The 12341-nt window shown below is 42.8% G+C and overlaps 1 protein-coding gene across 6 annotated transcripts in view; it reads left to right on the plus strand.

Moving 5' to 3' along the window:
* The window catches only part of LOC118363439 (disks large homolog 3-like), a 144470-nt gene that overhangs the window by 74102 nt on the left and 58027 nt on the right, over positions 1–12341 (plus strand). For all 6 annotated transcript variants that reach the window (XM_052488324.1, XM_052488325.1, XM_052488323.1 and 3 more), the window contains 2 exons: positions 5067–5120; positions 11986–12036. In XM_052488324.1, the coding sequence (XP_052344284.1) occupies positions 5067–5120; positions 11986–12036 (105 nt within the window). The remainder of the gene's footprint in view (positions 1–5066; positions 5121–11985; positions 12037–12341) is intronic.

Consider the following 12341-nt stretch of genomic DNA (forward strand, 5'->3'; position numbering starts at 1 on the left):
CTTGCCAAGGTTTAGTGGGAGTCTTTGTAGCTTTGCAGTCCCGAGCCAACTCAGTGCTGTAAGGTGCAGTGCTGTTTTGAGATAATACATGAGGAAACAAGAATCATAGATTAATAGATGGACAGATGGAAGGAGGGAAGGAAGGAGGGATGGATGGATGGTTAAGAGAGGGAGGGAGGGAGGGAGGGATGGATGGAACAAGGGATGATGGATGGATGAAAATAGGGAGGGAAGGAAGGAAGGAAGGAAGGAAGGAAGGAAGGAAGGAAGGAAGGAAGGAAGGAAGGAAGGAAGGAAGGAAGGAAGGAAGGAAGGAAGGAAGTGTGGAGGGAACGAGAGATGTATGGAGGGAGGATGGATGAATGGATGGATGGATGGAAGGAGGGATGAATAAATCGATAGATAACAATTTGGAGGACACAAATGTGAACACATGGATGTATACAGATAGACTTGTTTTTTTTTGTATGGTATGTTGGTCATTTGGGATTGGTTGGTTGTAATGGTTGGTTGTAATGGTTGTACAGTCAGTCCTGTTGGGAGAGCAGCCTGAGCAGGGTGTGTGTGTATGTGTTTGTCTTTATGGGTGTGTGTCCTCTCCAAGCCTGCCCTGAGTCCTGAGCTGCAGGTGGACAAAAGTGAACAGAGACAGATGGCTGGGAAAACAGCATTTAATGATTACTGTTTGAATTAAAAGGAAATTACGGGATTTTATGATAATCTTATCCAGATTTGGTTAATTCCCCCCATGCAGCTCAGTCACACCCTTATACCACATTTGGACGGTCGCCAACCTTTTTAACCGGCGTCCTCCTCTGTTACCCTCTGCCCTTTCACCTCATTTACCAGCCATCCCCATTTAACCTACACAATCCCTGATGCACACACACACACACACACACACACACACACACACACACACACACACACACACACACACACACACACACACACACACACACACACACACACACACACACACACACACACACACACAGCACTGTACCCTGGCATTGTAAATGTGTGTTTATCTTGACCTCTGGGAGCCTAGAGATCAGACTGTGTAAGCCTCTCTCTCAAGGACGTGGCCTGTCCAGGGCTCTCTTCGTCCCAGCAGAAAGAACAAGCTGTCTGCTACTGTATCTATGTCATAAAGCTGTGTGCGGCCAGGCCCACGCTGTTGCCCTGGCCCCACGGCCCCACGCTGTTGCCCTGGCCCCAAGCTGTTGCCCTGGCCCCACGGCCCCACGCTGTTGCCCTGGTCCCACGCTGTTGCCCTGGCCCCACGCTGTTGCCCTGGCCCCACGCTGTTTCCCTGGCCCCACGGCCCCACGCTGTTGCCCTGGCCCCACGGCCCCACGCTGTTGCCCTGGACCCACGGCCCCACGCTGTTGCCCTGGCCCCACGGCCCCACGCTGTTGCCCTGGCCCCACGGCCCCACGCTCATCATCCCTCTCCTCCTCCAAGCCAACTCCCACTTCAGAGACAACACACCACTCTGTGGCGGATTTAGGATTACACAGACAGAGATTATCTTCCCTTTCTTTTTGTTTGCTTGTTAAAGGTGATACAGATACTGGGATTACCCACTTCAATCCCAGACAAGGATGCTATATTTCTTTTCAGACAGACAGTCTTGAAACCCTATGAGGTTTATAGTGCTATTTTGATGTTTATTTATTTTTATCATTGATTAGCCAGCTAGGAAGTAACCTCTCTGCTGCTTTTGATAAACTATTTTGTTCCTGCTGTTGTGCTTGTCTTTTGTGGTCCCTTGGCTGTGGCACTGGATTCAGTTCGCTAGTTTAGTCCAGTACAGTGACAGAGCAGAAATAGTCCCCACTGTGGCCCTCCGGCTTCGTCTCTCCACTGGGACCTATTGGCTGTGGGGGATGAATAGACCTCTTAAAAGCCTGGGTGTCTCCCCACAGTGTATGGTGCTGTGGCACACTGTGCATATCTAAAACACACACGCATACTTCTAAAAGCATGTAAAGGGAGCTGCTGCTACCTTAAACCTTTAGGTCTGATAAGAACATGTCTGCCCAGTATTTTTATGATAAACAGGAAATGCCTAAATGTGTGCAGGTCATGAAAGACGTGCACACACAAGCACTGTCGCGAGCATCTGTTCATCCATATGCAGGTTACAAGCCATGATTGTGCCGAGTGAGGGACGTTTGTGCCGAGGAGTGAGGGACGTCACAGCTCGCCATGAAACTATACTGCAGTTCTGAGGAAACGGTCACGTCTACAGTAGCTTTAACGCTGGATTTTAAGAGGCGTTTGCGTGATAAGAGAAGTCACTGAGTGAAAATAAAATAACGAAGTTTTGGAACGACAACGAGACAAACTGGGGTTTAACAGCTTGCATGTTGGATAATGAATGATGCCAATCGAAGGGAGTGAGGCTTAAATACACACACATACAGCTCTAATTGTATGTCTGTGTATTTATATACCATGGCCCAGCATCAAAGGACTTATAACTCAAGCTGTGTAATAAATTGTGTGGTTCTTTTCTCTCAGGCTGTGACTTGTTATATTGGAGTGTTGCACCGCGCGTGCACCTCCTGTGAGTCCTGTGTGAAAGAATTGCCATTTAGGAATAAAAGAGCCGTGTACGTAAGGGAAAAACCGTTTCAAAACGTCTCAAGTGAACCTTCGATGCCGTCACTAAGGTGGAGAGACGCTACGGAAATAAATGAACTGACGAGAGTCTGTGCCACGAAAGCAATAAGCCCGTAGCTGCAACGACCCCTTGACACATTTAAAGTAGTTAGGTCATATGTAATATCACAGGCCATAGGCTGCCACATCACACAAAATATTAGAATCAATGGGGATCAATAGGAGTGGCTCCACATCAAAAGTGAATAATGAATACTGGAGGGAGACAGTGAGGGGAGGCAGGGGGATGTGGAGGTAGTGAGGGACCAGTAGCTCCTTTCTGCTGGACTTCAGGCAGCCTTGGTCCATCCCCTTACCCCCACAGCTCAATCAGATCAATAGAGAGAACAGCCAGTGGTTCAGCATTCCAGACTTATAAGGAGAGGCCATTACGCTCTGTGTCCAGTCCAGTCTACTGGTACTGTGTCCTGCTCCTCTTCTGTCTTCTTCTCTACTGAAAGCTGCTAGTCTTTCTGTAACATTTAACTGAGAACAGCATTCACATCAGATCCTTGCGAGGGGACGCTTTCGAAGAATAAATGATGTTGATAACTGCCGCTGTGAGATGCATGCCTTTGCAGTGCCCTCTCCTGCACTCTGTTTTTACTGGTGCCCCCTCCACAGGACCAGAACATCTCCTCTGATACAACATGCATGCGATGTTGAGAAATGAACGCCAGCCACTAGGGGGCGTAATGGAGCCTGAACAGCCAGATTTTTTATTTATTTTTATTTCACCTTTATTTAACCAGGTAGGCAAGTTGAGAACAAGTTCTCATTTACAATTGCGACCTGGCCGTTGAGATCTATTTCGGATCAAATCCAGGAATGAATCAGTTTTTGTGTCTTACTGACCTTATAGGCCAGCCATATTCAACAGGAGGACTGCGGTCCGGATCCAGACCCAGAATGAGGTCAATACGAGTCACGGGGTCACAATTTATTTTTGAACTCAGTCAGATCTCAACCCCTGGTATTATATGAACACTCATAAGACATGGCAAAATGTTTAGAATTGCAGGAAATTAGCTTTAAAGGGTAACTCTCAACTCCGATTTCAGCCTTGCCCAACCCCTTCAACAACAACAAAAAATGCTTTCAAGTGAGAAGTTGTGGGTGGGGGGGGAATTGCTCATATTATATTCATTTTGGGTGTGGTTAAATGTAGTAGATCCCAACACTTTCTCACTAAAGCATACTTACCAGAAGTCCACTGTCAGACTCTGATAATAAAATGATGTGCATCGCGAGCATATACGTCTCACATTGGTAAGCCGCCGAGTTCCTGCCATCTATTGCCACTTGCAGTGTAAGTTGGTATCCCCCGTGCAAAAAAACCCGGTAAAGTGTAGATTTACATTTAGTGCGGTATTGTGTTGGGAAGAAAAGTGCAATCATCATCTTGAAAATTAATATTAGTGGCTCAATTCAATCCAACCTGCACTGCAGTATTTACGCAGTAGCTCTTTTTTGGGCAGATTGGTCGTGGGTACTGTATAAACAGGTATGCTTTCACTTTTCAGAATTAGAAGTGTGGGCACGGGATGAATATTGTAAATGAACGATTTGAGAAACAAAAAAAGATAACTAACCCATGTGGGATTAGAATTCTCAACCATTGAACTATGAGCCTATTGCACCACAATTCACTCATAGCCATTAGGAAATAATACGAGTTGACATGACCACCGTTGTCGTGTATTTCTTGTTACGAAGGGAGAGTACATCTAGAAGGGAGTGTATTTCATACCGAACCCCTCCTTTGAGATGACGTAAACATCATGAGGTCAATGGTAGAGTTCAACTACTAGGGGCAAAAAGAGCTAGATTTACTACGAACAGACCAAAATATATCACTTTTGCAACGAACTGTCGAAATGAAGACCAGAATTGACGTGTTTCACAATAACTAATAACTTAAACATCTGGTTTTCCCTGGAAGAAATCGCATTGCTGGAGGCGTTACTACAGACCCGGGTTCATTCCCAAAGGACGGCGCACAATTGGCCCAGCGTCGTCCGCGTTATGGCAGGCCATCAAAACATAGACGTGGTGTTGGATGCAAGACTTCAAGTTGTCATTTCCAGCGATTTAGAACAGGTAGTGAAAGAATCGGACAGGAAAAGATGATTGTGATATCCTAGGTGATGGCCCAATGGTCCCAACACACACACAGTTTGTTCAAATGGAGTCTAACACAGGAAGCAGGCAATAATAACACCACGGGTCTCTTCTCCCCACTTCTCATTCTCAGTCCTCACACCTACTGTAGCCATCATCCACCCATCCCCAGCGAGACACACACAACGACTGTTCCCATGGCATTCACTTACTGGCTCCTAGCTGCCACACACACACACTGAGGTAATGTTGTATCTCTTCGTCTATCTTTGCAGGCGAACCCTCCCCCTGTCATCGTCAACGCAGACTCATTGGATACAGGCCCTTATGTAAGTATCCATTCTGTTGTCTCTCTATGTGGATGGAGTATCTATTCGGTTGTCTCTCTGTGTGGATGGAGTATCTATTCTGTTGTCACTCTGTGTGGATGGAGTATCTATTCTGTTGTCTCTCTATGTGGATGGAGTATCTATTCGGTTGTCTCTCTGTGTGGATGGAGTATCTATTCTGTTGTCACTCTGTGTGGATGGAGTATCTATTCTGTTGTCTCTCTATGTGGATGGAGTATCTATTCGGTTGTCTCTCTGTGTGGAAGGAGTATCTATTCTGTTGCCTCTGTGTGGATGGAGTATCTATTCTGTTGTCTCTCTGTGTGGATGGAGTATCTATTCTGTTGTCTCTCTGTGTGGATGGAGTATCTATTCTGTTGTCTCTCTGTGTAGATGGAGTATCTATTCTGTTGTCTCTCTGTGTGAATGGAGTATCTATTCTGTTGTCTCTCTGTGTGGATGGAGTATCTATTCAGTTGCCTCTGTGTGGATGGAGTATCTATTATGTTGTCTCTCTGTGTGGATGGAGTATATATTCTGTTGTCTCTCTGTGTCGATGGAGTATCTATTCTGTTTCCGGTCTGTGTGGATGGAGTATCAATTCTGTTGCCTCTCTGTGTGGATGGAGTATCAATTCTGTTGTTTAACTGTGTGGATGGAGTATATATTCTGTTGTTTAACTGTGTGGATGGAGTATCTATTCTGTTGTTTAATTAACTGTGTCGATGGAGTATCTATTCTGTTGCCAGTCTATGTGGATGGAGTATCAATTATGTTGCCCTTGTGTGGATGGAGTATCTATTCTGTTGTCTCTCTGTGCGGATGGAGTATCTATTCTGTTATCTCTCTGTGTGGATGGAGTATCTATTCAGTTGCCTCTGTGTGGATGGAGTATCTATTCTGTTGTCTCTCTGTGTGGATGGAGTATCTATTCTGTTGTCTCTCTGTGTGGATGGAATATCTATTCTGTTGTTTAACTGTGTGGATGGAGTATAAATTATGTTGTTTAACTGTGTAGATGGAGTATCTATTCTGTTGTTTAACTGTGTGGATGGAGTATATATTCGGTTGTCTCTCTGAGTCAATGGAGTATCTATTCTGTTGCCTTTCTGTGTGGATGGAGTATATATTCTGTTGTTTAACTGTGTGGATGGAGTATCTATTCTGTTGTTTAACTGTGTGGATGGAGTATATATTCTGTTGTTTAACTGTGTGGATGGAGTGTCTATTCTGTTGTCTCTCTGTGTGGATGGAGTATCTATTATGTTGCCTCTGTGTGGATGGAGTATCTATTCTGTTGTCTCTCTGTGTGGATGGAGTATCTATTCTGTTGTTTAACTGTGTGGATGGAGTATCTATTCTGTTGTCTCTCTATGTGGATGGAGTATCTATTCTGTTGCCGGTCTGTGTGGATGGAGTATCAATTCTGTTGTCTCTCTGTGTGGATGGAGTATCTATTCTGTTGTCTCTCTGTGTGGATGGAGTATCAATTCTGTTGCCTCTCTGTGTGGATGGAGTATCAATTCTGTTGTCTCTCTGTGTGGATGGAGTATCAATTCTGTTGTCTCTCTGTGTGGATGGAGTATCTATTCGGTTGCCTCTGTGTGGATGGAGTATCTATTCTGTTGTCTCTCTGTGTGGATGGAGTATATATTCTGTTGCCTCTCTGTGTGGATGGAGTATATATTCTGTTCTATCTCTATGTGGATGGAGTATCTATTCTGTTGCCTCTCTGTGTGGATGGAGTATCTATTCTGTTGCCTCTCTGTGTGGATGGAGTATCTATTCTGTTGCCTCTCTGTGTGGATGGAGTATCAATTCTGTTGCCTCTCTGTGTGGATGGAGTATATATTCTGTTCTATCTCTATGTGGATGGAGTATCTATTCTGTTGCCTCTCTGTGTGGATGGAGTATCTATTCTGTTGCCTCTCTGTGTGGATGGAGTATCTATTCTGTTGCCTCTCTGTGTGGATGGAGTGTCTATTCTGTTGCCTCTCTGTGTGGATGGAGTATCTATTCTGTTGTCTCTCTGTGTGGATGGAGTATCTATTCGGTTGCCTCTGTGTGGATGGAGTATCTATTCTGTTGTCTCTGTGTGGATGGAGTATATATTCTGTTGCCTCTCTGTGTGGATGGAGTATATATTCTGTTCTATCTCTATGTGGATGGAGTATCTATTCTGTTGCCTCTCTGTGTGGATGGAGTATCTATTCTGTTGCCTCTCTGTGTGAATGGAGTATCTATTCTGTTGCCTCTCTGTGTGGATGTAGTGTCTATTCTGTTGCCTCTCTGTGTGGATGGAGTGTCTATTCTGTTGTCTCTCTGTGTGGATGGTGTGTCTATTCTGTTGTCTCTGTGTGGATGGAGTATCTATTCTGTTGTCTCTCTGTGTGGATGGAGTGTCTATTCTGTTGTCTCTCTGTGTGGATGGAGTGTCTATTCTGTTGTCTCTCTGTGTTGATGGTGTGTCTATTCTGTTGTCTCTCTGTGTGGATGGAGTATCTATTCTGTTTTTCTCTCTTTGTAAATGGAGTATCTATTCTGTTGTCTCTCTGTGTGGATGGTGTGTCTATTCTGTTGTCTCTGTGTGGATGGAGTATCTATTCTGTTGTCTCTCTGTGTGGATGGAGTGTCTATTCTGTTGTCTCTCTGTGTGGATGGAGTATCTATTCTGTTGTCTCTCTGTGTGGATGGTGTATATATTCTGTTGCCTCTCTGTGTGGATGGAGTATATATTCTGTTCTATCTCTATGTGGATGGAGTATCTATTATGTTGCCTCTCTGTGTGGATGGAGTATCTATTCTGTTGCCTCTCTGTGTAGATGGAGTATCTATTATGTTGTCTCTCTGTGTGGATGGAGTGTCTATTCTGTTGTCTCTCTGTGTGGATGGTGGGTCTATTTTGTTGTCTCTCTGTGTGGATGGAGTATCGATTATGTTTTTCTCTCTTTGTAAATGGATGTGTCTCACAGTTGCAGCATCCTGCTGTGTTCACCATGTGGATCTATTTCATGATTTCTATTGACACTGCCACTACAGCATGAATATGATGCAGTTATGCATTTAGTATGATAATGCTACATATTTAAATATCATATGAGTGTGTTCATTGCAAAAAATCTGGATATAATAGCCCAAACCAGCAATGCTATGTTTTATGTACAGGTACAGGGCCTTCAGAAAGTATTCACACCCCTTGACCTTTTCCACATTGTTTGTCTCTGGCCTACAACACACAATACCCCCTAATGTCAAAGTGGAATTGTGTTTGTAGAAATGTTTACAAATTTGCTAAAAATTAAAAGTTGAAATGTCTTGAGTTAATACTTTTTCAACCCCTTTGTTATGGCAAGCCTAAATAAGTTCAGGATTTCACCATGAGGCCAGTGGTGACTTTAAAACATTTACAGAGTTTAATGGCTGTGATGGGAGAAAACTGAGGAATGACAACATTGTAGTTACTCCGCAATTCCAACCTAAATGACAGAGTGAAAAGAAGGAAGCCTGTACAGAATAAAAAAAAATATTCCAAAACATGCTTCCTGTTTGCAACAAGGCACTGAAGTAATGCTGCAAAAAATGTGGCAAAGCAATTATAAAGTGTAATTTTTGGGGCAAATCCAATACAACACAATACTACTACCACTCTTCATATTTTCAAGTATATGGTATCAAACACATAGAAACCATGTTTGATGAGTTTGATAGCGTTCTATTTGTTCCGTTCCAGCCATTACTATGAGCCCGTCCTCCTCAATGCCACCAGCCTCCTGTGACAGAGCTTGATGGATGTGTCAGTATCGGTTATTGTGTGTAGATGGGTGAGAGAAAACAAATGCATTTCATCCATTTTGAATCCAGCCTGTAACACAACAAAATGTGGAATAAGTCAAGGGATATGAATACTTTCTGAAGGCAATGTAACAGCCATAATGGAGGAAACACCAACATAGCATGACTTAATAGGGCGTTGGGCCAAAACAAGCTGCCAGAAAAGCTTCAATCCACCTTGGCATAGATTCTACAAGTGTCTGGAACTCTATTGGAGGGGTGTGACACCATTCTTCCATGAGAAATTCCATCATTTGGTGTTTTATTGATGGTGTTGGAAAATGCAGTTTCAGACTCCGCTCCAGAATCTCCCATAATATATAATATAATATATGCCATTTAGCAGACGCTTTTATCCAAAGCGACTTACAGTCATGTGTGCATACATTCTACGTATGGGTGGTCCCGGGAATCGAACCCACTACCCTGGCGTTACAAGCGCCATGCTCTACCAACTGAGCTACAGAAGGACCATAACTGTTCAAATTGGTTGAGATCTGGTGACTGAGACACACATCCTTTAAACTCCCTATGCTACTTTGAGACCCCTCTTTCAAAGTCACTGAGATCTCTTATTTAGCCATGGTAGGCCAAATAATGGCCTTCCCAGAATTTTTATACATGACTCTAAGCAAGATGGGATGTTAATTGCTTAATTAACTCAGGAATCACACCTGTGTGGAATAGAGGTCGACCGATTAGGATTTTTCAACGCCGATACCGATTATTGGAGGACCAAAAAAAAGCCGATACCGATTAATCGGCCAATTTTTTAAAATGTATTTGTAATAATGACAATTACAACAATACTGAATTAACACTTATTTTAACTTAATATTGTAATGGTTTTCTAGGTGTGCTGAAGGAGAGTCGGACCAAAACGCAGCGTGTAGATTGCGATCCATATTTAATCAAACAAACGTAAACACGAAATAACACAAACACTACAAAACAATAAACGTAACGAAAACCGAAACAGCCTATACTTGTCAACTAATACAGCGACAGGAACAAAGACACTAAGGACAATCACCCACGACAAACTCAAAGAATATGGCTGCATAAATATGGTTCCCAATCAGAGACAACGATAAACACCTGCCTCTGATTGAGAACCACTCCAGACAGCCATAGACTTTGCTCGATCACCCCACTAGCTACAATCCCAATATATATACAACAAAACCCCAAGACAAAACACACCACAATACAAAAACCCCATGCCACACCCTGGCCTGACCCAATACATAAAGATAAACACAAAATACTTTGACCAGGGCGTAACAAATATAATACATCAATAAAATCAATTTAGCCTCAAATAAATAATGAAACATGTTCAATTTGGTTTAAATAATGCAAAAACAAAGTGTTGGAGAAGAAAGTAAAAGTGCAGTATGTGCCATGTAAGAAAGCTAACGTTTAAGTTCCTTATTCAGAACATGAGAACATATGAAAGTTGGTGGTTCCTTTTAACAGGAGTCTTCAATATTCCCAGGTAAGATGTTTTAGGTTGTAGTTATTATAGGGATTATAGGACTATTTCTCTCTATACCATTTGTATTTCATTAACCTTTGACTATTAGATGTTCTGATAGGAACTTTAGTATTGCCAGTGTAACAGTATAGCTTCCGTACCTCTCCTCACTCCTACCTGGGCTCGAACCAGGAACACAACGACAACAGCCACCCTCGAAGCAGTGTTACCCATGCAGAGCAAGGGGAACAACTACTCCAAGTCTCAGAGCAAGAGACGTTTGAAACGCTATTAGCGCCCACCTGCTAACTAGCTAGCCATTTCACATCGGTTACATCAGCCCAATCTCGGGAGTTGATAGGCTTGAAGTCATTAACAGCTGCTGGCAAACGTACGAAAGTGCCGTTGGAATAAATGCTTACGAGCCTGCTGGTGCCTACCATCGCTCAGTCAGACTGCTCTATCAAATCATAGACTTAGTTATAACATGGTAACACACAGAAATACACGCCTTAGGTCATTAATATGGTCGAATGGTCGAAAACAAGACGTTTATTCTTTCAGTGAAATACGGAACCGTTCCGTATTTTATCTAAAGGGTGGCATCCATAAGTCTAAATATTCCTGTTACATTGCACAACCTTCAATGTTATGCCATAATTACGTAATATTCTGGAAAATTAGGCGGCCCAAACTGTTGCATATACACTGACTCTGCGTGCAATGAACGTGACACAATTTCACCTGGTTCATATTGCCTGCTAACCTGGATTTCTTTTAGGTACACATTGGAGCAACGATGCGCACCACATCGATTATATGCAACGCAGGACACGCTAGATAAACTAGTAATATCATCAACCATGTGTAGTTAACTAGTGATTATGATTGATTGATTGATTGTTTTTTATAAGATAAGTTTAATGCTAGCCAGCAACTTACCTTGGCTTATTGCATTCGCGTAACCGGCAGGCTCCTCGTGGAGTGCAATGAGAGGCAGGTGGTTAGAGCATTGGACTAGTTAACTGTAAGGTTGCAAGATTGAATCCCCCGAGCTGACAAGGTAAAAATCTGTCGTTCTGCCCCTGAACGAGGCAGTTAACCCAACATTCCTAGGCCATCATTGAAAATAAGAATGTGTTCTTAACTGACTTGCCTCGTTAAATAAAGATTAAATAAAGGTGTAAAAAAAAAAAAAAAAAACGGCCAAATCGGTGTCCAAAAATACCGATTTCCGATTGTTATGAAAACGTGAAATCGGCCCCAATTAATCGGCCATTCCGATTAATCGGTCGACCTCTAGTGTGGAAGCACCTGCTTTCAATATACTTTGTATCCCTCATTTACGCAAGTGTTTCCTTTATTCTGGCAGTTACCTGTATGTCTGTGTTCAAGTCTATGGTAATTAAAAATGATTATAATGAGATGAAAGATCACAGTCAATGTTCTTTTATCCTTTTCTGTTTCATATTATTTGTACGATGTTTTCATGTGGGATGATGATGATGATGATGATGATGGTGATGTAAATTACATGCATGTGTTCTGTGTTGACAGGTAAATGGCAGTGATGGGATGTATAAATATGACGAGATCATCTTGGAAAGGGTGAGGTTCACTAAAACCTTTATAACCACTTATTATGTTCCCGTCTTGTGATCAGATGTGTTCTTCAAAGCCTTTTGTTAAACACATCAGCTTTTCCCGCTAGATGGCAGTAAGCGGCTCTCTTTGGCTTGAAGGTTTTGCAGTACAGTAAATGTAGCATATAAACTGAACAAAAATATAAACGCAACATGTTGATCCCATGTTTCATGAGCTGAAATAAAAGATTCCAGAAATGTTCAATGTGCACAAAAAGCTTTTTTCTCTCAAATGTTGTTCACAAATTAGTTGACGTTCCTATTAGTGAG

The sequence above is a fragment of the Oncorhynchus keta genome, chromosome 30, assembly GCF_023373465.1.
Source record: "Oncorhynchus keta strain PuntledgeMale-10-30-2019 chromosome 30, Oket_V2, whole genome shotgun sequence".
Lineage (NCBI taxonomy): Eukaryota > Metazoa > Chordata > Actinopteri > Salmoniformes > Salmonidae > Oncorhynchus > Oncorhynchus keta.